The sequence below is a fragment of the Canis aureus genome, chromosome 21, assembly GCF_053574225.1.
Source record: "Canis aureus isolate CA01 chromosome 21, VMU_Caureus_v.1.0, whole genome shotgun sequence".
In the NCBI taxonomy this organism is placed as follows: Eukaryota; Metazoa; Chordata; class Mammalia; order Carnivora; family Canidae; genus Canis; species Canis aureus.
Genome location: NC_135631.1, coordinates 37,760,876 through 37,787,731, shown reverse-complemented (window position 1 = coordinate 37,787,731; position 26,856 = coordinate 37,760,876). Strand labels below are relative to the sequence as shown.

At 36.4% G+C, this 26,856-nt stretch overlaps 1 protein-coding gene across 13 annotated transcripts in view; it reads right to left on the bottom strand.

Annotated features, from left to right (window-relative positions):
• MAGI2 (membrane associated guanylate kinase, WW and PDZ domain containing 2) overlaps nt 1-26,856 on the bottom strand; it is a 1,325,593-nt gene that overhangs the window by 462,126 nt on the left and 836,611 nt on the right. For all 13 annotated transcript variants that reach the window (XM_077863874.1, XM_077863875.1, XM_077863880.1 and 10 more), the window contains exons 4-5: nt 25,949-26,164; nt 5,870-6,080 (exon numbers count right to left, since the gene is read on the bottom strand). In XM_077863874.1, coding sequence (XP_077720000.1) covers nt 5,870-6,080; nt 25,949-26,164 — 427 coding nt within the window. The remainder of the gene's footprint in view (nt 1-5,869; nt 6,081-25,948; nt 26,165-26,856) is intronic.

Here is a 26,856-nt window from a genome sequence, read left to right as displayed (position 1 = left end):
TCTTGAGTGTGAATTGCATACTGTTTTGTTTAAAACAGATTACTTTATGTCTGGGGAGTTTGGAATATCTTGAGTGTGAATTGCATACTGTTTTGTTTAAAACAGATTACTTTATGTCTGGGGATTGCAATGGAGTCTTGCACAGGCACAAGAAAAAAAGAACATGAAAAAATTCAATATATCTACTGTGCTTTAATACGAATTACAGAGAGTAAGCACAGATCATATTTTGTGACTGGCGGGGATATACCAAGCTTAGAATGAGAAAGCTGGGGTTGCTTCATACCAAATAATTGATTTTACTTCTCTTTCCAATAAATTTCCCAAGTATTATGTCTACTCTTTAATTAAAAAAAAAAATGTGGCTTTGTTTGAAATGGTAATTAGTGATTTACTTAAAACTTAAGGAGATACAGAAATGGAAACACAAGAGGAAACAGATTGTATTGTGTGTCTTTCTGATAACTTAAAAGCAAATTCAGCCCGGACAACGATTTAGGAAACCATGTACAGCCATGACATTTTTCACAGATGTGATTTTCAGTTTCAAAAGTCTGCTTTAAAAAATCTATTATTTAAGATGACATAGCGCCCACTGCCATGCAGGAAGATGGTAGTAAACAAATAGGTTCTTGTTGTCATTTTGTTTTTTGCCAAAGGAATAAGCAGTCTCTTTTATGTCACTAACTAAACTGACTCCCATACAAAGAGGGAATTTAATAGGATTCCCAAAGCATGTCAATACAGATTAACCCTATGGCAGCTCTGCTTTATGGAACATTTAGCCTCTGGAATAGTGGCTTTCTGGCTGAAAAACTTAGAAACAAACACTGTTTGTAATAATAAAGTTTACTTTTATTTTAGCCAATGTTTATTTATACAGTGGAGGTAGTATGGGATAATGGCAATGGCTTTGCAAGGTCATGAACTATGAGACTTTAAGAATGTTAATTTGCCAGGGCCTCTGAGTGGCTCAGTTGATTAAGCCTCTGCCTTTGGCTCTGGTCAGTGGTGATCAGGGTCCTGGATGGAGCCCCACGTGGGGCTCCCTGTTCAGTGGGAAGTCTGCTTCTCCTTCTCCCATTCCATCTGGGCTTTCCCCTCTCTCTTTCTCAAATAAATAAATAAAATCGTAAAAAAAAAAAAAAAAAAAAAAAAAGAATGTTGGGGCAGCCTGGGTGGCTCAGCGGTTTAGCACCGCCTTCAGCCCAGGGCGTGATCCTGGAGACCAAGGATCGAGTCCCACATTGGGTTCCCTGCATGGAGACTGCTTCTCCCTCTGCCTGTGTCTCTGCCTTTTTTCTCTCGGTGTCTCTCATGAATAATAATAATAATAAATGTTAATTTGTCCAAGGATCCCTTAAAATCTCATCTATGAAATCGGGTGTATCAAATGCTCACAAGGTAGTTACAAAATAATATATGTAATGTAGGCACTATAGCAAAATGACTGAAAGCAAGGACCCTGGAGAAAGTCTGTATCCCATGACAGTATGATTCTTGTCAGCTTTGCCGAATACTGTATGCCCAGCATTTAACATGGTGTCTTGCACATGGCATGTGTCCTATAAAGATGAGTTGAGTAAATGGCATCAAAGCATCTTGGTTTTGTGAATTCTTGGTTATACGGCCACGGGCAAGTGACTTACCTCCACAAGCCTCAGCTTCCCAAGTGAGCACAGTGTAAGTGCTTAAGAAAGTAGTTATTATTGTCTAACCTGAACACAACCTGAACAAAGTAGGCACTCAGTATGTCATAATTATTATTACTAGTTTGAATGTATCAATAATATGTATCGTGAGTGTACATATTAATTATTTAATATGTAAATACTAGAAGACATTATTAATGAGGATGATGTTATGAATTAAGGAAATTACTGCTTTTAAACAATATTATTCACTTCAAAGCCTTATGAAAACTACTAAACATAAGACATTATTAATGCTTTAAAGCATGTTTAGAAGAGAACATTCATGCACAATTTAAAATCCCATTGGTTAAAAATGCTTTCTCAGGTATTCACTTTCTCATTAAATATCACTGTTAATGATCAAAGGAATCTGCTTTTCATTCATCAAAGGATGCAGTTCTGAAAAGTGGGAAATATAGTTGACCCATGTGTTCTGGTACTGAAAACAAGAAAATCCCTCATCTTCTAAATGCAGAACTTGTTAAGTACAGAGACATATAAAGTATTTTGCAATACTGAACAAATCAATAAATATTTTAAAATATTACTGCACAGAAGACAAAAAATGGAATTACTTGTTATCTTAATTCAAAACCCACAGTATATATAATTAAAAAAAAAGATATATCTGAGCTCACATTTCACCAAGGAGGAATTCCTCTCTTCCATCCAAAAATGTGTATGTATATAAATGTAAATAAATAGATATTTATATTAATGTATTTAGATTTTATACACAGAACCACGGGGCCCTTCTCCTTGGTTTCACTTGCTTCTGTTTTACCAAAATCTTTGTTTCACAGGAGACAGAAATCAGTGAAGTGTAATGAGGGCTGTTGCCTACCAGGGGAGACTTCTATTACTATAAGTGACTCTCACAATATTTGTACCAGAGGGAAGTTCTCACTGATGCCAGCTCTCCTTACTTCACATGTCTATCTTCTCCTCCATCTCTTTTATCTGTCTTTTAATTTACTCTACTGGCCTTTTTGTCTTCTTTCTTTACCTTGACTTTGCTTCAGGACTGCAAACTTTTATATGACAAGTACTACTTGTTTTCTAAGTTTCTTGGCTAGAAATTCCGGGGCCCGTCATGGCTTAGTCCCCAAGAAAGTTCTTATTGCCCCACCATGATCCCTTTCCTGTCACATTCCTGCTCTAACAGACTGTTTCCAAGGGCCTTTTCTATTCACAAAAGGATTCATTGTGGGCCGCCTGGGTGGCTCAGTGGTTGAGCTCTGCCTTTGGCTCAGGGTATGATCCTGGGGTCCTGGGATCAAGTCCTGCATCAGGCTCCCTGCATGGAGCCTGCTTCTCCTTCTGCCTGTGTCTCTGCCTCTCTCCCTCTGTGTCTCCCATGAATAAATAAATAAAATCTTAAAAAAAAGAATTCATTGTGATATCAACAGCAAAGTTACCCACAGGTCAATGACAGTGGGTTGAAGTTCTGATTTTGTCGCACACGGTTAGAAGGGAAGAAGTATTCCAGGCAAAACAGTGAAAGCAGTCAGGAGAGAATCAGCAAAAATGGAGGGAAAAGTAAAGCAGAGTGAAATACAGGCAAAGAGAAAGGAAACCACAAGGCACATGTTCATAGTGTGGAAATGAAGCACCAGATGAAGAAGACACTGATTCCTGCCTAGTCTGATATGTGAGCTCATCACACTGAGAATGGGATTCAAAGGTGACTTCTTCAAGAAAGAAAAGACGGGGCTCGAACTGGTCCAGGGTGAAGGGTGGGGTGAGAGGTGCCTCCATTCTGTGGAGGAATCTCCTTAAGTAGGGCATTCACACCTGCCTTCTACAGGAAACACCTTCCCCTTCACATTCCCACTTCAGCCTTAACTCGAGGCTTCTTCATTTTCCAAAACTCTGGGTGAGTCTCTCTAGCATCAGCTTTCTTGCCAAAATGAAGTTATATCCTCTCTTGTATCTTAATTTTCCACTTCCACTTATCTCTGTTCCTCTGCTCATTAATTCTTCCCTGAAGTAACAGAAAGCCTGTCTTGCAAAAAAGCACTAATGATCTGGCAAAATGGAAACAGAGCAATCATTTCACAGGATTCACCATTAAATACCTATTGCCTGGTAGGGTCAGAGGGTCTTCTCACTATCCCTGATAAGCCTAGTGACTGGGTCTTTGAAAGCACCTGTGTCTACACATTGCCAAGTGGGAATGACCACACATTCCCAATGGTGCCTCCTTTTATTACTTAAGTCTGTGCTAAGCATATCCTTCTCCAAATAGGATCATAAAACTCAGAAATTAGTTGTTTACTGATTGTTTATAGTTATATGTCTCTCTTCCCCAACTTGAACAATAAATCTCAACTATAAACTTGAGAACAGGTACGAAATCTTATGAATCTTTGAATTCAGTCGAGTATTAACAAAATCATTTTGGTACATTCTCTCATATCTTGCAGAGCCTCATCACTTACTACATACCATGAGCACAACATCATCTTTCAAAGTCCCTCTTCTTCACAATCACAAAATCTGACACTGTTTAAAGGAGAAAATATTATTTTGTAATCACAAAGATTTTTATAATTGCATTATTAGAAACCTTATAAGGAAACAGCTCTTTAATCAACTTGTCATGCTGGTTTTCTTTTATTATTTCCACATGCCCTTACTCCTCCTGTGTATATAAATACATAGATAAATAAAATAAAAATGTATATACTATCGGTCTCCTTCTTCTGAATAGCAATTTTCCTGAACACCAACGTATGTAAGGTTTATACTTTGAGTGGCCCCATGCTGTACTTATCAATAACAAAGTAATGTTTTTAGATTTAAATACTTTTTTTGGCATTTAAAAAACTCCATATGGCTTCTTCTTTTCCAATTAATTGGTAAAAGATTTCTTTGGGTCATTGATTATAGCAATAAAAAATAATGCAAGAGATATTTATTCTTTTTTTTAAATTTCCAAGATCTGTCAAAAGGTGAGTGGTAGAGATTCATTTTCTGCAAAACACTGTATTTCTTATCCTGTGTTGGAGTCAAGCAGAGCACCAAGTAATTACCTCATTATATATTCCCTTGGCCACATGTATCAAAGTTCCCACCTTCACATGAGAATTAAATATTGGCATGTGGTAACATTTCAATTTCACAACTGAGTTCTGCCTATGGAGATCTAAGTCCCAAATCACTCCAGGTTGGGGAAGGAAATCTACTTTTAATATTTTTTCTTGAATAATCAGAGGTTACGTATTTTTATCTACTGTCAGCACTGAAAACTTCAGATTCTATTAATTTTTCTGTTTGAGTCTTGTTTGTGGGAATAAGTGTTGTTCATTACAATTTTTTTTTTTGGTTTTTATTCTTCCTAATGAATAGTTTGATTGTCTTATGCATGCTAACAATTTAATTTTGTGCTGAGATCTCTCACTTAGGACCTTGGTTTTTTGTTTTGTTTTGTTTTTTAAAGTGGTTCTACTGTTGGAAAATAAAGAAAGGGAAAATAGAATTGTTAATAAAATATATTAAACGTCAGTTTGGGAAAAAAAAAAAAAAGTCCAAAAGGCGGTAAAAGATTAGGTTGAGTCATTATCACCAGGGAGTTCAAGATTAGCACTTCAGTTTTCTTGGCCAGTCATAAAAATGGTAAGCAAAAAAATAGAATGAAATTAATAAAAATGAGTGTGATTTATAGTTACATGATACAAAACTAAATGATTTTATTGACGTATGACCTCTGGGTGAAATACTTAAAATGTTGTCTTTTGCGACAAGTAAGTATTTTGCTCTAAATGGCTGTGTCACTGAACATGATGGTAAAGGTTTCTAGCAATCTTACTTAAAAGATGGGATTATCTCTTTTGGACTATACGGAGGTCTTGAAAGAGTAGAGTAAGCATTTCCCATGATAGGTAGATTATTTCCAACTCAGTAATAACATCACATAGAGATTTGCCTTTTTAGTCACAATTGTAACAAATTTTACAGATTTTACAATTTTGCAATTGTTTAATTCATTCTTTGATTTATAGCTATAATCTAATTGTATTAAGGCACTATCCATTATTCTCTAACAAAGAAGGATGCTAATACCAGGAACAATAAAATTCAGCATTTTATTATGACCACATCTCTATGTGCGGCATCACTTATATGCTGCCATGATCTTTGTGGCAATATCCAAAGAAATGTGTGAAACTTACTCAATGAAGTAGACTTCACCCTTCTCTGTATAGGCCATTTCCCAGTTATCAGGCAATGGGTCTGACTCCTCATTCTCTTCAGGTTTAGTTGGTTTTGCATCATCCATCTGCTCCTTCAGCTCCTCAGGCTGACTATACACTGGTGCAGGATAAGGCTGGGAGGGTGTCTCCCCTGAGGCACCTGCACTCTTGTCTTCATGTTCACTGGATTCTACAAGAGAACAAAGCATGCCGTTAGTCATTCTAGCCACAGGAACTTCTCAATGAGTGTGGAGTATGATGTATTAGGGTATAAGCTCTATGAAGGCTAACAAGAAAAGCATAATTGCAAATAGCTCTGAAAATCATCTCTAGGCCTACTTGAATTTCCCTTTTTTTTCATCATTCTTGTCTACCTTTCATCTAATTATTGCTGATTACTGAATTTGATGGCCATTTCACAACACAGGTGTGGTAGGCAGAATAATGACTCCCTAAACATGTCCATGTCCTACTTCCTCAAACATCTCAATGTTACCTTACATGGTGAAAGAGAATTTTCAGATCTGATTAAATTAAGGGCCTTGAGATTGGGAGGTTATCTTCAGTTATTCAGGTGGGCTCATTGTAATGACAGGGGTTCTTAAAAGTGTAATAGGAAGGCAGAAGAGGATGGTGAAAGGGAGATGTGCCACTAAAGAATGGCCAAAGAGGTGCAATGTTGCTGGCTTTGAAGATAGAAGAAGAGGACCGATCAAACACAAGCCGAAAAATGTGGATGGCCTCTAGAAGCTGGAAAGGCTAGTGTATGGATTCTCTTCTAGAAAATTAAGCCTCTAGAAAGGAACATAGTCCTGTTGATACTTTTATTTCAGCCAGGTCAGTCCCATGTCAAACTTCTAACCTACAGAACTGTAAGACAGTAAATTTGCATTGTTTTAAGCCACTAAGTTTATGGTCATTTGTTATAATAACAATAGAAAACTAATACAATAGACTAAAACCTAAAAAAAAAGATACATATTTTAAGAGTAAAGGTAACAGGCTTGGAGGACAGACCCAAGGTTCCAACATGTAAATAGCATGAGCTCCAGAATGAGCAAAAGAAGCACATAGAGAAGAAATAATAACTCAACAACAAAAAAGTAGAAGAAAATTTACCTAATATGAAGAAATACTTGAGTTTGCAGACTGAAATGGCTCACTGAATCTGACGCCAGATTAATGAAGCATATAGACTCCTAAACACAGCTAGGCGAAATTTCCAAACTCCGATATTAAAAAAGCAACTTTAGAGGCTCCTGCACTGAAGAAACATGATTACTTACAAAGAAAAGAGGAACAAAAGAACATGAGATCTTTCATCTGTGATACACTAACCTCAAAGACAATAAGGTAACATCTATAGTAACTTGAGAATGAAAAAAAGTACAGCAACTCAAGAACTTAAGTCTACCAAAATATTACTCCTCTATCTAGGCAAAAGAAAGTCATTTTAAACAACAGAAGTTCTGAATACATACTATCCATGCATCCTACCTGAGGACAACATTTGAGGACTTACTCTAACCCTTTCACAGATTGTTGAATCAGAGCAGATAAAACAAAACAGGGAGAGAAATGGGGTAAAATAAAAACTATGAAGAGGTAAATTCTGGATCATATACCTAAATGTCAATGAAGGATGATCACATTTCTGGAAATATATAATATGTGTTAAAGACAAAATCTTGAAGGACAAGAAAATTCTTGGAATTTTCTTGGAAAATTCTATGGAAACTCTAATACCAGCATGAGTTTTAAGCTGTATCTTGGTTAAGCTCAGGTTCTAAAGAGTAAAGGCAGGGAAATAAGGACATTTTAAAGACCTAACAGGGGTACTACAGGGAGTGGGTAAAGAAGATGATTTTAAAGGCTACCTTTTCATGGGATTAGATTTTTGGGATTAAGTATTTTGGTCAAGGTATGCGTGTAATTACATAATGGGGATATTTTAAAAATATCCTATCATGTATATTCTCTCTGAGCTATTCAGAATTTCTTTTTGTTCCCATTTAGCTTTTCTGCCACTAAACATAGACCATGAGTCTTATTTGTTGGCGAAGAGTAGAGTGGGTACCATCTAGAAAAATGAACAGGGTAAATAAAAAGAAAGATAAAATGCAGAATAAGTTCCTGCAAGGTAACATGGTGTGATTGGGAAAGAAATTCAAAGGGGGAAATGTTCCGGTTTAAGACACTCCTTGGTTCATTCAGAGATTCAGCACCACTATCTTTAGGTTTTGGTCTGGAGTATGATGTATGTGGCCATGGTAAGAAAAGGGAAGCCAAGGAAAAGGTGAAGGGAGCCAAAAGGAGAGGAAGCCCATGAATTACTTTAGTTTAAAACTTTGGGAGAAATGTTTTCTGCAGAGTAGCCCCAAATCTCCACTGGAAAGTCAGAACAAATAGATTGTGGGTAAGGGGGCAACTGAGTAGCTCAGTCAGTTAAGCATCCAAACCCTTGGTTCAGCTCAGGTCATGATCTCAGAGTTGTGAGATTGAGTCCTGGTCGGGCTCTGAACTCAGTGTGGAGTCTGCTTGATTTCCTCTCCCTCTCTCTCTCTGCCCCTCTCCCTATTCACGCTCTATATCTAAAATAAATAAATAAAATATTTTAAAAAGTTTGACAAATACCACTTCAAGGACTCCCCTGGGGTATGTTTGTCATCTGAAAGTCTAAGTATGGCCCAGTGGGAAACTTGGAAAATAACTAAAACTAGGGAACCACTGGCTTCCTCACAGTGGAAGGTGTCCTAGAGACAGCTTAACCCCAAAACTGGAAGGAGAGTACTACTGACAGATGCCAATGTGAAGACAGGACAGCTGATTTAAAAATATGAAATTCTACAATCATTTGAGAACATAACCAATAGCTATTAACATTAAAATATATATATACACATACGCATATTCTTTGACTCAGTAATCCCACTTTGAGACGGTATCCTCCAAAAATAAAAGTAGTGTGGAGTAAGAATACACATATAACAATAGTGGGGTATGTCTAGTAATAAAGCCCTGAAAATGGTTTGAATGCTTATCAATGAGAATTATGATTAAGAAAATTGTGGAAAACCATAGTTTAAAACAATGAATTAAATGTGTATCTATTGAGGTGGAATTATTCAAAGAGTAATCCAAGTTGTAGAGAACATATATTATTTATTCTGCTTTTTAAAAACAAATGAACACAAGTTCTCTTAGTTATACGCATACAATTTTGTGTATAATATATAAGCATGAAAACAGTTTGGAAGATGCACAAGAGATTGTCAACTTTGTTTACTTAAGTATATATAGTACATTAAATGGGGGTGGAAGAAGTTTTCTTTATGTATATTTGCATTCATTGGCTATCAATTATTTTTATGACTTTAAAAATTAGTAACAGTAATTTACAATGAGTTAATTAAAGAATTCTATCTTTGTTTTAATCAATTGCTTAGATCAATTGCTTAGTTTTCCCTATATGCATCAATCTCAGAGGCCATATTAAGGTATCTTTAGGAATTAGGAAGCACAAGAACACATTACAAGCTTTCACAGTTTTGCCCTTAAAAAGAACACTTTAAAAAGAATATGGCCCCTTGCTGATATAGTCTTCCAGCAGATTCCTCATAGAAAATTGACCTTTGTAAATGTGTAGGAAAGAAGCAGCAAGAAAAGGTACCTGTGCTCTCTTTAGATTCTCATTGCTGAATCTTATTACATGTAGTTACCGATACACAAAAAAACACTGTTCTCAGGTAATTCCAGATGTTATGTTGCATTTGAAAAGTTAAAATGCAAGGTCATATTCTGAAATATTCATTCATTCAATATTCATTTAATAAATAATTATTAAGCACTCAATTATCAGAGACTAAGAACAGAAGAATGAACAAGAGAGGCATGACCCCTGCTCTTCTGGACCTCAAAATATGTCAGGATGTGTAGTCTTTAGACAAGTTTAAGTGTGATGAATGCTTTCCCAATGAAAGCTGGGATATTATGCATATACATTTTTTTCACAGTGTGCTGTCAACCTGATACTTGAAAGAGAAATCAAGAGACTTTTTTCAGAGGAAGGCAATAGAGAAAAAATAGATAAGCAAGGACTGAATTAGGCAAGGCCTTAGAAAGCATGCTCAGAATTTGAGACTGTAACCTAAAAGTAATGAGAAGGCATTGATTTATCTTAACCAAGAAGATAGGATCCCCAGGTGGCTCAGCGGTTTAGTGCCTGCCTTCGGCCCAGGGCCTGATCCTGGAGACCCAGGATCGAGTCCCACATCAGGCTCCCTGCATGGAGCCTGCTTCTCCCTCCGCCTGTGTCTCTGCTTCTCTCTCTCTCCCTCTCTCTCTCTTTCTGTCTGTCTCTCATGAATAAATGGATAAAATCTTAAAAAAAAAATCAAGAAGATAATACGATTAGATTTTCATTCACTACAAAGATTCCCTTAACTATTCTGGGGGTTTGAGAATGGCAAGAGAAGATATTTGGTAAGTTATTTGTCTGTTCTAGACAAGAGATGATGGTGGCATGGGCATGGAAAGAAATGGACTGAAAAAACATTTAGATATCCTGGTAAACCCGGTGAGCAGCAAAGCTATTCACTGAGATGAGAAATATGAGAAAAGGAGCAGGACCGTGCAGGGAGTTGGGGAGAGTATGGGTATAGTTTTGGGTACACAGAGACAGAGTTCCACTTCAAACTCTCAATGGAGATGTCATGTCAGAGTTCTTGGCTAGAGAGAATCAAATTTAGAGACAACAGTACATGGCTAGACTATACTATAATCTAAGCCAGAGGAGTGGATGAAATTGCCTAGAGAGACAGTGTAGCAAGTGGAAACTAGGCTCCTTAGAGCTGCTGTCTGAGGAATTTTCACATTTAACAGTCAGTGAGAGGATGATTAGAAAAGAGCAGCCAAGGAAGTAATAGGAAAACCAGTCAATCCTCATGCCATAAAAGCTGAGCAGAGGGCAATGAGGAGGAAACTTATTACCTTTGGCCAAAGCTGCTAAATAGTCCAACAAAATAAGGGCATACAATCTTTTGAAATTAATGATATGGAGGTCACTGGTGACATTGGTTACCAGTTATGGTAGCAGTTATAGTGGAATGGTGGGTCCAGAAGCCAAGTTGGAATGGATTAAAGAATGAATGAAAAGAAAAAACACATAATATGCTGACAGAAAATTCATTCAAGAAGCTTAGGTATGAGACAGATGCCTGGGTGGCTCAGTAGTTGATCATCTGCCTTTGGCTCAGGTCATGATTGAGTCCTGCACTGGGCTCCCTGCAGGGAGCCTGCTTCTCCCTCTGCCTATGTCTCTCATGAATATATAAAATTATAAAAAGAAGCTTAGCTGTGAACAAATATACTTTTTTCTTTGACTAAAGACTAGAGTCTTTGGAGATGTCTATATTTATTGTCGTGCCAGAGATATGGTGCCAAGACCTCTCAGTTCGTCTAACACTTGTTGATTCCTTCCTTCCTTTAGTCTTATTTAAATGGATCAATCATCACATTAGCAAACATGAATTTAATACCTATGATATGCAGGATACTTAACAAGAACCTAATGGGGGAGAAAAAAAATTTTATCGGGCTACTGTGAATTGGGTTGATAGAAAGGAATAAGTAGCACCTGCTTTCTCTATCTGGACAAAATAAGAGAAAAAAGTGAGTAAGACAAATAGACAACCATAACATTTGCGCATTCACTATTTGTAAAGGCTAATCTAGGGGTGTAGTTTATGGCAAGAGTCAAAGGCTTCCAGTGAAACCCAGAGTCTGGCCAATGAACCCACAGGCAGCATGGAAGCAGGGCAGGCTTCCTATGCAAGGGCAAAACCTATTCTCAGAAAAGGAAAGCAGAACATTAGGGGTAAGAAAAAGAGGAGTTGAGCCAAGCAAGCCCAGCTATCCTTCTAAGATGCATCATTCACATAAGTCACTCCATCTCTTCTGGGCAGAATAAATTAAGCTGCCAGTGGAGTGCAAATCAAGTACTTTAATTGACATGCAAGACAACATGATGGGTAGAGAGGAAGTATTCCCCCCAACTCTGGGTAACTATATAGAGTACCATCATAATGACTTTTTACATGACACTCAATGACACCAAAGAGTTATATACACATTTCTAGGATGGCAATATAGTACATGGAGATAAGAATATCTAAAAGAGCTATCTGAGGAATTCCAACATTGAGCACTCAGCTGGAAAAGGCACTGGCATTATGTTTCCTCTATTACTAGGACAGTGGTATTAATTAATTTATCAAATATTTGTTGAGACCGCACTAAGTTCCAGGCACTAGGCTAGTCAATGAGGCAGTCAAGGAGAATGTGGTCCAAATGAGTGCTAGGGCTGTCATAACAAGTACCACAAACTGGATGGGTTAAACAAGAGAAATGTATTAGCTTACAGTTCTGGAGACTAGACATCCGAGATTAAGGATTTGGCAGGGCCATGGTCCCTCCAGAGGTACTAGAGAAGGATCTATTCCAGACCTCTCTGCTAGCTTCTGGTAGTTACTTGGTTTATGGCAGCACAACTCCAATCTTCATATGGCATTCTTACTGTGTACATGTCTGTGTTCCAATTTCGCCTTTTTATAAGGACACCAGTTACACTGGATTAGGGGCCCACCCTACTCTACTAGGACTTCATCTTAACTAATTACATCTACGAAGACCCTATTTCCAAATAAGTTTGCAATCTGAGAGTCTGGTGGTGTGGACTTCAATATATAAATTGCGGGAGGAGGAGCACAATTCAACTAATTACACAGTGTATCAGGCGAGTTCAGCTTACAATTCACTGAACGTTCATGTTACATCATAATAATTTCCTTGCTTAGAAGGAAAAGATAAATTTACTACATTTTGATTAATATGGTTATCTCTTTTTTCTGTATGAAGCTTATTTTTATTATTTTAATCAGACAACGTTGGGTATTGTATAAGTAACTGAGAATGTAACCATTAAGAACAGAATGGATTTTTTTAAAATTCTAATTTTTAGAGAAATTTTAACTGTACAACAAAATTAAGAGAAAGGTGCAGAGATTCCCCATAGACTCCTTGCCCATCCCCATCAAGTGATACATTTGTTACAACTGATGAACCTACACTGACACATCATTATCATCCAAAGACCACAGATGAAATTAGGATTCACTCCGGGTGATATATTTTATGGGTTTGGACAAATGTATAATGACATGTAGCCACCGTTATAATATCGCACAAAGTAGTTTCACTGCTTTAAAAATCCTCCGTGCTCTTCCTATTCATCCTGTCCTCCTCTCTAACTCCTGGAAACCACATTGATGTTTTTACTGTCTCCATAGTTTTGCTTTATTCAGAATGTCATATGGTATAGACATTTTCAGATTGGCTTCTTTCACATAAATATGCATTTAAGTCTATCCAATGTATTTTAATGGCTTAGAGCTCCCTTCTTCTTAGCAATGAAAAATATTCCATTATCTGGATGTATCACCCAAATCGATTTTTAGTAACAAAAGTATGGGAAAGAATAGATCTTACATACCAACCATGAGTGTACAGGTGGCCACTCCTGTTAGCACTCCTTTTCTCTCATGGAGTTCAGCTTAGACAAGCATGGGTGCAAACATGCCTCACATAAATCTCATTTATCTAAGATCTGTAGTTTGAGAAGACCTAGACTATTTAAATTTTGACTAAGAGGGAGCCAAATAATACAAACATATGTTTTACTTTTATAGCGGTGTGAAGCTATTTCTTGATTAGAAGTAGTCATGTAGAATTGTCCTTTTTGACTTCCAAGACATATTTTTCGGTATGAGTCTATTGTTAAATCTAAACATGAATTTTTTGGATATGTAAATGTAATTTTTTTCCTAAGATGCTTGCTGCTGAAGTGAACAGACTTTATCAAACACTGGCATTTTTTTTTTTTTTTGAGCATTCCATTTTGCATTTCTAGGTCACTTAGATGCCTTATAAACAAGAGCAAGGCATGTTTTGTTTTGTTTCACTAACAACAGAATCAAAGAATATTTCAATAAAGAAGGAGTATCTCTTTTTAAAGAATGGTAGTGATGAAAAATATTCCTCTTTGACCAGAACTGTTGAATTTCCTAGAAACTCTACAGAAATGTTGAGACATAAAACAGACATTGACAATGTACATTCTTATAAATGAAGACCTATAAAAAACATATTTTATGTACACTTTTACTGTTGTGAAGAATTAAGAAATACAATTTTCCTCTTTCCTACCCTAATTGTGTTTTGTTGGATTTAGCAAATGCTTTTCTTCTTCCCATAAGAAATTCAGAAGAACTCAAAGATAGTATAGGGACTGAAAGTCATTTAATTGGAAGAGAATTAAATGTATGCATTTTTGCATTTGGTCCAGCTCACATTAATTCTATAGCTCTGGTCTGGTCTCAGGCTTTGATATACAATGATATGTATCGTAGCCATTCCATTTGCTTACATGTTTATTGGCTTAGCAGTATCTAGCACATTGCCTTTCGGACATAAGACTAAGGATAAATCAGAATGCCACAGTTTTGAATGTTCTTACTCGGTTTTATTAGAGAATAATCAGAAACCAAGATAAAACCATTTCAAGAAGAATGCCTATTTTATACCTTACCCATATTTTCACTTGACATGGTCTATGCATATAGCTAATGTTGAGCTTTCTGTAATTGCCATCCTTCAAAATGAGGAAAAATAATGTTTTTAAGCTAGACAGGAAATTGTTGATTTTATTTCTTGAACAGTCATAAAATTTAAATTTCCAAAATTTGTTTTACCCTGTGAGAGCTCTGTGATTTATGTTTCTAATGGCTACATGACAAATTTTAATAAATCTAATAATTTTTCTCCTATATTCATATTATTTCTTTGGAAATAAGCATGGCTAGAAAACATTTAACAGGAAAAAATATTTACACATAATAAGAGAAAATAGGAATAATTTGAAATAATATTTTTCTTTTGCTTTTTGTGTAGCGATTCTCAGGTAACAGCAAAAACACTCCACAAGAAGCAGTAGAAGATAATTGCTAAGGCTGGTGTCAGACTGCCTGGGTTTGAATCTGTTCTTTACAGTGTGATGTTGAACAAGGTATTGAAACATTCAATTTCTTTAACCATACAATGCGGGTTAATAACATTACCTACCTATAAGAATTAGATGTGCCATGCATAGAAATTGCTTAGAGCAGTAAACTATTAGAACACAGTAGGTGTTCAGTAAATGTCAGATATCGTTATCAGGGAATTCTATTACTTAAAATACTAAATAAATTACAAAGTTAATTCAGTCAAGCCATCTAAATGGTCTCTCTCGGCAGAAAAGAAGTGTGGTCAAGTTTGCAGAATTTGAAAGATATTAGGATTTTTTAAATGCAATAACTAAAAAAGAGAGAGATACAAAACTAACATTTCCTTTTTATTTATTTTATTTTATTTTTTAACATTTCCTTTTTAAAAAGTGTTCACATAAGTTGAGTTATCCTTCCTCAGTTAAGACATGTTGTGGGGTTAAATGACTTAAAGGAAGAAAACTAATTCTCAGATAATAATCCACAGTTTTTTTTCAAGTTCTGTATAATTTCCTATAGAGTTTTGCATTTGATTTTGTTGGGCACAGGGGGCTGCTACTGAGCTATAAATCTGGCAATACTTTGGTACCACAGAGGGTATGCACTTGTAGCAGAATCAGAGACTTGGCTCCCCAATTTGATATTAGCCCAAGGCTTATTAGCCTCCTGGTGTATTCCCAGGGCAACCTTGGTTTTCAAGTCTGTTTATAACAGATCGCTCCCCCACTTTGGTTTCTGTTTATTTGTGGTAGTGACCATGGCAGTAGAAGTTGTGGGGCTTGAAGATTTCTGTTTCTTTCCTGAAAACTCAGTAACCTTATCAAAAAGTGTGTTTCTTATACTAATCCAAGGTCCCATGTGTTAGTGGGGGAGGAGGCTGTCAGAGAATGATCCTCACTTCACTTCTAGAAGCTGAAGTTCTTAGTCAAAATTTGAACCAGAGGGTCTTGTACATGAATGAACATTTCAGGGGTGACTTTTATTTCTTTATTTTTAAAAGATTTTATTAATTTATTTGAGAGAGAGAGAGAGAGAGAGAGAGAAAATGAATAAGTAGGGGGCAGGAGAGGGAGAAACAAACTCCCAGCTGAGCAGGGAGCCCAATGCAGAGCTTAATCCCAAGAGCCTGAGATCATGACCTGAGCCAAAGGCAGACGCTTAATCAACGGAGCCACCCAGGTACCCTGGAGTGACTTTTAAACAAGAGAAAAATATCATTGCAATTGATTTTCCATTCTGGCCCCACTATAGATTATACCCTATAGTGAAAAGTAGAGGGCATTCTGTCTTCAGAAAGGAAGCAATCATGCAGTGGCCACCTGCATTCTATATAGCCAGTTGATTAAAAGAAGTCAAGATTATAGCTTGTTGCTCACAGAGTGCTCTCACCAATTTTCCAAAACCTTGTAAAATAAAAAGAGGAATTATAATATGGGTGCTAAAATGTTTGACATTGAGTGATTAGTGAAATTTTGCTCATCATTTAAAAACCTAATTACTTTTTGATGTACTAAAATATGCACGTGGCCGAAATCCAAAAGTACAAAGGGAAAATATGGTGCCAAGTAGGCTTCCCTCCTGTTTCTAGTCCCAGTGGTACAGCAATCAGTTAGCAAACATGACTACTTTTCTGCTGCTTCAGAGATATTTCTAAACACAGATTACTGATGTTTAGGTAGAGGATTTTTTTTTTCCTTAGTTCTCCTAAAGTGTTTCTAAATTCTAAAAAAAAAAAAAAAAAAAAGTATTATGTAAGTTCTTTAAGTTTTAAATTCCAGTTAGTTAACATACAGTGTAATATTAGTTGCAAGTACACAATGTAGTGATGCAACACATCCATACAATACCTGTTGTTCTTCACAACAAGGGCTCTCCTTCATCCCCATTACCTATTTCACTCAGCCGCCCACATCTCCCCTCTGGTAACCATCAGTTTGTTCTCTATTGTTAAAAGTGTTTCCTGGTTTGCTTCCTCTCTCTTCCCCACTCCTTTTGCTTGTTTATTTTGTTTCTTAAACTCTACATATGAGTGAAATTATATGGCATTTGTCTTTGACTGACATAATTTCGCTTAGCATAATACTCTCTAGCTCCATCCATGTCATTGCAAATGCCAAGATTTCATTCTTTTTTTATGGCTGAGGACTATTCCATTGCATATATATGCACCATATCTTTTTGAAAAAGATTTCATTTATTTATTCATGAGAGACAGAGAGAGAGACACACACACACAGACACAGGCAGAGGGAGAAGCAGGCTCCCGCATGCAGGGAGCCCGATGTGGGACTCAATTCCGGGACCCCGGGATCATGCCCTGAGGCAGACACTCAACCATAGAGCCACCCAGGCATCCCTGCATCATATCTTTTTAATCCATTCATCAGTTGATGGACACTTGGGCTGCTTCCATAATTTGGCTATTGCAGATAATGCTACTATAACCATCGGGGTGCATGTATCCTTTTGAATTAGTATTTTTGTATTTTTTGGTAAATACCTAGTAGTACAATTGCTGGATCACAGGGTAGTTCTATTTTTCACCTTAGGGGAACCCACATACAGTGGCTGCAAGAGTTTCCATTCCCACCAACAGTGCATAACAGTTCTTTTCATAAAAGGTATACAAATGAGGAGGGGTGGATCTAAGACAGAGTGACAGTTTATAAATATATAAAATGTATATGTATATCATAATATATTCTATAAAAATAAACTTAGAATAAAATATTATAATTAGGGGAAGTTAGGGTAACAACTAACTGTGCTTCTGATTTTTGAGACGATATGGCAATTGAAGAAGTAGATATTCCCAGTCCAGTAAAGAAATCACTTTTTTCTGTAATATTTGTAACCCAGTTGCATCTCATCCATTCAGAGGGCTAGCCAAGAAAATGTGAATTACTAATAAAACATATTCAATACCTCAAAATTATTTTTCATCTCTATCTGAAACTCAGTTGGTTATAGGTTCTTTGGAGCACTAGAAGAACAATATGTGAAATTAGGAAAATAGAAGATTCAAGGTCTATAAGTAGCAGATGACAAGGAAAAAAAAATCCAAGATACAAAAAATTAAATTGTAAAGACTCACTAGAAAGATTAGTAGAGGAAATTATTTCCCATTAACAAGGGAGAAATGTTGCCTTAATTAGTATATTTCCTTCTTCCTGCAATATTTCATTTTTTCACATTTTAATAAAAGTAGACTGGAATATTGGCAATAAAATGAATCCTCACAGCTTTGAAATTGTATATGTGAAATTATTTTAATAATGTAATGCACTTGAAAGATGTTTATCATATAGAAACAAGTTCCCCAAACCCTCAACTAACTTTGCAGTAAAAGAAACTGATAGAAGTATTGAAAATATTCAAAGACCAAAGCAACATATGAAGTGGAATATAGGATATAAATGTGCAATATCTTTTAGATCTTGCTTTTAAAATTCTGAAAAAATTCCAGGAGACTAGTACTATATAAAATATAACATCACCTTGCGAGGTTTTATGAACATCAAAGGGTTTGAAAGAGAAAATAGAAAAAGCCTCCATTTCATTTTGATCTTGATAATTCGAGTGCTATTCTTCGGGGCCAAATTGGAGTCAAGGTATTGTTTGATGAGAGCAAGAAGTCAATTAGGAGGAAAAAGATGAGGTGCTATTCCCAGCAATGGACTATGCAGAAGGAATGAGTACGCATAGAGACCTTCCCTCTTCAGGAACAAAGTCCAGCCCTCAGCCAGAAATAACTAGAGCACTCTTTGTCTGGCAATAAAGCAGCTGAGATTTCACACTGCAATTATAATCACTTCTTATGAGGAGAAATATGAGACAGGGAAATGAAACACAGAGTGAAAATCAGACCTAGAGAGAATGGATGGCTATGATTAGAAATACGATTAAGCTCTAAGGATGCCTGGAGAACCTGAAGACACTTAACATTGCAACCAGTCCTCAGGCTTGCTGCAAGTGCTGTGCAAACCCCAGTATCACCCTGGGTGTTGTTGCTCTGCACTCCTCATTCGGGTATCAAATCTCTCTCTCTCACACACACATCCTACAAACCCTCAGAGGAGTAGAACAACACTCTCCACAAGGGTTGAGCGTAGGATCCCCAGAATGCTGAATCAGTTTGAGGGCACGAAGAGGTTCAAATAATGCATCGCTTTTAGTTTAAGAGCAAAGTGAGTCGCCTCGATTTGAAGTGACATTCCTGAAACTAATCATGATTTCAATTTTCCCCCAATGCCGTAGTTACAATTACTACTGTAGTTCCTAAGCAGGAGCTCTAAAATGATTATCATACCATTTTATAATCACACCTAGGGACTCAGGACATTTGACAATTAGGACAGTTTTAACTTTTAAATAATCCTTTTAAGAAAAGATGCCCCTCATTTAGAAATGGAATATCTAATTTTAGAAGGTTAATTTAAAACAGTCCCCCAAATTTGTCCCTCCAATGGACAGAGAAACCTAGTACAGGGTTTGGGAACAAGATCATAAAATGAAGCCTCCTCAAAAAAAAAAAAAAAAAAAAAAAAAAAAGGGAAAGAAAGAAAGAAAAAAGATAAAGATCTGAGTGGATACACACATCACAGTCTCTGTGAACCCACAGAAAAATAAGCAGGGGATAGGCGCTGGGGTGGTTTCAGAGTGGGCTATTATTCACAGGAAAACAGCGAGCTTCACTATGGAGGACATAATTCTTTTGACAGTGACAGGACCTCATTCACAGAACCAGGACTGATGGTGCAGGCACAGTCAGCGTGCCAAGCAGCACAGGACCTGGATGCGGGTCCCTAATGGTGAACTGAGATCATTTCTGAGGACACTCGGTGATCACATAAGGGACACTCTGTTTGCTCTCTGGGGGCGGCAGTTCATTTGCACTAATTGTGGGCTTGGGGGCCTGGAGAAGGCAGCTCTGTGTACACATACTGTATTCCCTTTGTTGGCGAAGGTAGCTCTCACGGGCCCTGTTCCTCCTGGCATTGTGTGTGTGTGTGTATTAACAGAGAGATTTAGCTGCCTTTAAAATATATGTGCATTTCTAATTCCTTGCACTAGGCTTACTAATAGCTAGTGAGGGGAAGTTGCAATATAATAGTGAATTACTTTCCGGAAAAGTTTAGCAGATAATTCATGAAATAAAAGAAATCTAAGAAAGCGTAACCCAATTACTATGGTTTACAGGATTTTCTTTTCTTCAGAGAAGTTCAATCTTCAAAACAACACAAAACGAAAAACTAGCTACTTATTATCCACCTATACTTTACTTTTATTTTAATTCCAGCTTAGTTAACAGTGCTGTATTAGTTTCAGGTATACAGTATCATGATTCAACACTTACCTATTTTTGGTATTTTCACAGAGAAATTGAATTAGTTCTCATCTTTAAGAATACATGTTTTCAAATATAATTCTATGTAATTTTCAAATAACTTTTGCAGGAATGTAAGATCAAGAATGCCATATCTTTCAAACTTAGAAGCAATGCATGCTGAACTCAGTAGTGTAAAAAGAGCACGAAATAAAGCTAATCATGTAAAACTCTGATATTCTCCAGAGGTTCAGTTGACTAAAAAAATAAAGATTTACAAGTTTTTGAAATATCTAAAGATCTATACTAATCACTGACACAGATAAGCAAAAAAGTAAAGGTAATCCTTGTCCTAGAAATATTTACTATGTGTAGGGATGCCAGACATGCACGTTATGAAAAATCATCTACGAGTACCAGGTTTAATCAATATCTTCCAAATGAATGAAGGATGTAAACTGTACTTCAATAATTCAGAGATGGACAGTTTCAATTTTTCATTATGGGAGTCAACAAGCAATTTCTTGAGAATATCAAAATTTTTATTGAATTCTGTCTAAAAGAATAGGAGGTTATAATATGATAAAGGCCTTATCCAACAGGTGGAAGTATTTTATGAATAAGGGATGGAGATGAGAGAAGAGATGGGGGAGTAGTGGGGGGCAAAGCTAACAGAGATGTTGCAGTCAAATATGGGATGACCTGAGGGGTTACCCAAGGAGTTTGGAGCAGTAGAAATCGAAGCTCATCCAAGTTTTGGGAGGATAGTTATGTGATCAAGTGCTGGTTCAAGAATCTTTAATTGATGGAAGATTAACAGGTCACTTGATAGGGACAGAGCCTGAAGGAATGTAGATCCCTTAGGGGACACAAATGTGATAAGGCAGCAATCTAGGATGGTGATATTTGGGAAAAAGAGATTAAAGCTACAGGCTCAGTGATCTGTTATATCTAATAATATATAGGAAGCCTGGGGGAAAGAAGTATCTGAGCTATTTGGGTGAAAACAAGAATTTGAAAAATCAAATAAAGGCCTTTATGAGCTGATTTGCTTGTGTTATGGGAGAAGAATTTAAGTGGAATGTTGCATTTAAGATGCTACAGAAATGCTTAGGAGGGGCAGTCCAGTGGGCAGCAGTTAGAGATATGGCCCTGGGACATTAGAGGAAAGTGAAGGCTACGGGTAATCGACAGTATTTGAAGCTATGGGGCTGGATGGCAACTCTAACAAGATAAAGATGCCTAAATATAGGTGAGGTTAATGTCAAGGAAAGGTTTCCTGGGGATATGAATTTTAAGTATCAGTTTAAAGACAGATTTTCTAAGATGATGTAAAGCTGTATCATCTTTGCAAGCATTCGATCTAACACTGCAGCCACACATTCACTGAAGGACAAATATAACAGAATACAATGTAATGAAATACACTGAGCTGAAAGACTGATTTTACCTTATGGAGGTCAGGAGTCATGCTGTCCTCAACATGGTTAACAGCCCAGCAAAGGTGATGGGGACAGGATGAGTTCGGGTGTTCCTGGGTCCAGATCTTAACACTGTTACTAAATAATTATTACCTTAGTTAAGTACCTTAAGCTAAGTTTCAGCATATTCTTTGATAAGTAAGCATACCATGGTTATGGGACAAGAAATAACGTATGGACTATATGTCTAGCACATCCTATGCATTCATTAAAGGAGAGTTGCCATTATTTATTTTCATTGTTATTTTTGTGACTTTCAGTATTAACCAGGTTAGAGCTACATTTCTAAGGATAGAACAATACTGATTTCTATCATCAAAGTGACATATGTCAGAGAGAGAAACATTTCTGATCTGAGACACTGAAAGATCATCCCATGGCTTTTCTAGGTGAAATGGGCTAACTCCATCTGTTTGATGTAATTCCAACCAAAAAAGGGAGCCTAACATTAATTATTCACTTAAAATACTTGACTATTCGTGGACAATGTTACAGGTCAGTAGAGCTTCATGTACACAAACTTTACATAAATATGGCCTGAAACTAAAAGGAATGTATAGTTCTAAGTTTAAGTCTAAAGGAGAAGCGATGAAGAAAACGAGTAGTAGAAGTAAATTGAGGACTCTTCTAAAACCTTTATTTACCTAGCGAGAATAATTCATTTCAGTAAAACATAAGGAGTTAAAGATTGGTAGGCTTTTTTTTTTTTAAGATTTTATTTATTCATAGAGACAGAGACACAGGCAGAGGAAGAAGCAGACTCCATACAGGAAGCCTGACATGGGACTCAATCCTGGATCTCCAAGATCACACCCCGGGCTTCATTAAACCTCTATGCCACCAGGGCTGCCCAAGATTGGTAGGCTTGATGCTTAAATGCATGCAGAATATTTTTTAAAAATACGATTTTTTTAATAACCACAGAGCCACATAAGTGGAGTTGTACATGATTTCCAGAAATGAAAGAAATAAGAAACTTGTAGTAGGTAGAAACTAATAATGCCACTTTTAAAGAGGTACAAGTAAAATAATGATCATGTACATACATGTTGCTGAGAAATATATTTATGCTTCTATTGGTGCTATTACACTCAGATAGCATAGCAGCTAAGAACATGCTTCTGGATCGATATTTCCTATAAATAAATCCCAGTTTCTGGGCAAATTACTTAACAGTAGTGTGCCTCAGTGTCCTATTCTATGAAATAGTACCTAACCCGTAAAATCTGTTAGGAGAAATAACTGAACTAGTACACATAATGAAGTTAAAGAGTTCCTAGAACATGGTTAGCATCCACAAGAGGTTAATTTTTACATTATTTATTATCGGTATTATCAGCATTTTTATGTAATGGAATAAAAGTACCTCAGTAAGCTTTTCTCACTTTCTAAATGCACCTCATCGATTATACTATTTATGCTCTGAATTGACATCTGATGTTAATTAGTATTATAGGCTCTTAGTTGATACAGGGCGGTAACTAAAATTTAAGCAAGAATTTTCTCAATATTGTTTAAAGTGTCTTACATCTGGTAAACATGTATGGGAAGAAAAAAGGCAGGATAAAGACCCTATGCTAGAAAAAAACGTGACAAAGTTCAAAAGATGAAGATCTGAGTGAATATGTATGGGAAGGAGGCAATGTGAACCCTAAAGTTTCTATTGGATATTCTAATAAAGGATGAAGGACCAATTTCTGGTTTGGGGCTGTTTTCTCCATCTTTGAACACTGGGCAAAGAGCCGCCTAATTTACATATGTCTCATCTCCCATAAGGGACAGAGAAGTCCAGCCAGGCTTACAGAGCCACTGCAAGCATCTGTTGGCATTTGTGGCATCTATTGACTATCCAGACATCCCAGAGTTGGCCTGGGTAGTTGTTCTCTACCGTCCTCAGGCTGAGAGGTCCAGGGACAGACATACTGTTAGGGCAGCTTAAGAAGAGTGCAAACCAATCCAGGTACCTTGGGACCCCTCCTGCCTAGCCCAAACTCACAAACAAACCAAACCCAATTCCTTATGTCTAATATATGAATTGAAAGGAATGGTGCTTTCTACATTTACTATGACCCCCAATTAAATAAATTTCTAATTTACAAATAAATGTATGTCAAGAATACTTCATTTGATTTGCCTTATACAGAGTAGAAATGCAATAGAAACCAACGATTCAGGCCCAACCAAGGGCAAATATTTTATGTTTTTAGCTGTAAGGTATTAATCAGTAACAAACTCTGTAACTGCTTTTTGATCTCCAACTTTGTTTTTTTGTGATTACTGCTTCCACTTGGCTGAATCATTTTGCTTCTCATATCAAAGATAGCTAAGAAAACTATGTACTACCAACTTAATTCAAAATCCATTACATAATGAAAAATAAATATTTTGACAAAGATATTTCAGAATCAGAACAGAAAAGGTATCTAATTGCTTGAAAATTACCTATAGACCTATAAATTGCTTTCCTCTCATATACATTTACTTAGTTCTTCACCTTCTGAACTGCATCACATTTTTTTCCGGCACAGGGTCTTTAGTAAGCAAGTTACATTATGTACAATAGTGATCTTTAGCATTTATATACAGAAATTGGTGACTGGTAGGAACAGAGCATAAGTTTTTCACCATTGCATTTATGGAGGAGGCTGTCCTCCTCTGAGAAATCAAGATGAAATCACTTTTTAAGGTTTTACACACTGATTGGAATAGATTAGATTTTGGTCTCCCTATGTTTGAGGAAAAACATTTTTGTAGGTAATTATGAATAAGGAAGGTTAAGAAATAAGCTTATGAAATGTTGATAAAAATAATAGAGCATGAAAATTAAAATACTATGTCACTATAGAAACTGTACAATGATAATTAAAAATAGAGACATCAAAATAGTTGTAGGAAATATATTATTATTATTAATAATATGTATGTGGGGCAGCCCCCGTGGTGCAGCAGTTTAGCTCCACCTGCAGCCTGGGGTGTGATCCTGGAGACCCAGGGTCGAGTCCCACATCGGGCTCCCTGAATGAGGCCTGCTTCTCCGCCTCTCTCTCTCTCTCTCTCTGTCTCTACGAATAAATAAATAAAATCTTAAAAAAATAATAATATGTATGCGAAGCTCATGTGTTAACATTTTTTAAGAGCTTTTCAGTTCTTAGATTTTCAATGCCTACTAGTACGCTGTTATTAAAAAATAAATAACTAATAAAACTTTGGAAATTTACTCCAAGCTTAGAGGCTATAAGAATGCCATAGTTAGGGCAGCCTGGGTGGCTCAGCAGTTTAGCGCTGCCTTCAGCCCGGGGCGTGATCTTGGAGACCCGGGATCAAGTCCCACGTCGGGCTCCTTGCATGGAGCCTGTTTCTATCTCTGCCTCTCTCTCTCTCTCTCTTTCTGTGTGTCTCATGAATAAATAAATAAAATCTTTTAAAAAAGTATATAAAAAAAGAATGCCATAGTTTTGCTTTAACATTTAATCATAAGTAATGTAAGGAAAAAAAACTAATTTTATAATTATAATAAAATTTGGCACTCGGTTAGTAATAAGCACAAGAAAATAGCAAAGCCATACCCTTGTGCAAACACACTTTATATCTGCCTGCTCTTCTTTATATATGTGATATGATAGATCATAAATAAAAAAGATAACAAGCCTTTTCCTTGTTCAAGGGTAGGTGCCTTTACGAAGTCAATGTCTAAAGATGCTTTCTCCACATTGCCAGATTAGATAAGGGTGGAGAGAAAAATATACAGACATGGTGTAGCTCTAGTCATTTTGAGTACAGTGTTCATTGAAGTTGTTAACTAAATCACATGAAACAACCTCTTTTTCCAGAACAGTGAGTATAGTAAGATTTCTAAGGATAGATTTTACCTAATTTTAATTAGCAAAGATCCCAGAACTTTATACAATCATATTCATGACTTGTAATATTTTCTAAAATGTAGAAATAATTCATTAAATTTCTATTAATACTGTGTATATGAAACAACAAACCGAGGAACATAAACTAATTGGTTTATATGTCGAAATTAAAACTAATAAAAGGGATACAAGAATTATGTCCTTTCCATTTGATATTAGAATCCTCTCTCTCTGAGGTTAACTATAATCAATCATACATATAAATATGTACATATGTATAAATGACTAACCTGGTGTTACTACTACTCCATTTCCATTGACCACAGGCCTCTCTTCCTCTTCTTCCTCGGGAGGCTCTATACTGGCTTTCTCCATGTTGCTCACTGATTTATTCCTCTTCCGTTTTCCTTCAGCACTTGGAGTGGCTCCCGGAAGTATCTGGTCTGTTACATTTAATAATAATGGTGCTGGTTCTGCTGGAGGCTTTGGCGTGCCGTAGTAATTGTCTGCAAATGATACCAAAACTTCAGGGAGTTAGATATTTCTCTTACTGTGTGTACAGTCTGTAAAAAATAGAAATTATATTGATAAATGTATATCCTGTTTCTTGCATATACGTGTATTTTACATGCATACAGATATATGGCTTTGTCTCCTTTCACATTTTTATATGCATCTTTATTTGTTGCTTTTACTATATTGGGCTTTAATGCTTAAATAAAGATACAGATTTATCTTCATTTTCACCTTTTGCCAAACCAAAATATAGTCTTATGTATTAGTCTCATATTGTTCAAAGCTATTTCAAAATTATTTTTAAAATTTGATATGCCTGATTATAACCTTTTTAAAAATAATTATGTCTGAATGAGGGTGCAGATAACTTTTTTTTTCAAAGATTTATTTATTATTTGAAAAAAGAGAGAGAGAGAGTATGGGCAGGGGGAAGGGCAGAGGGAGAGGCAGAGAAACAGAGGCTATACTGATCATGGAGCCAGATGGGCAAGTCTTGATCTCAGGAACTGAAGATCGTGACCTGAGCTGAAACCAAGAGTCAGATGCTTAACTGACTGAGCCTCCCAGAGGCAATTTGTAGTTTTTTTTTTTTTTTTTTAAGCATATCTCACAACAGTCTGGAAAGGCAAAGTATATTGTGCTTTTTCTGTAGCTTTCAAAAGGCTTTGACTGTTTTCCTTGA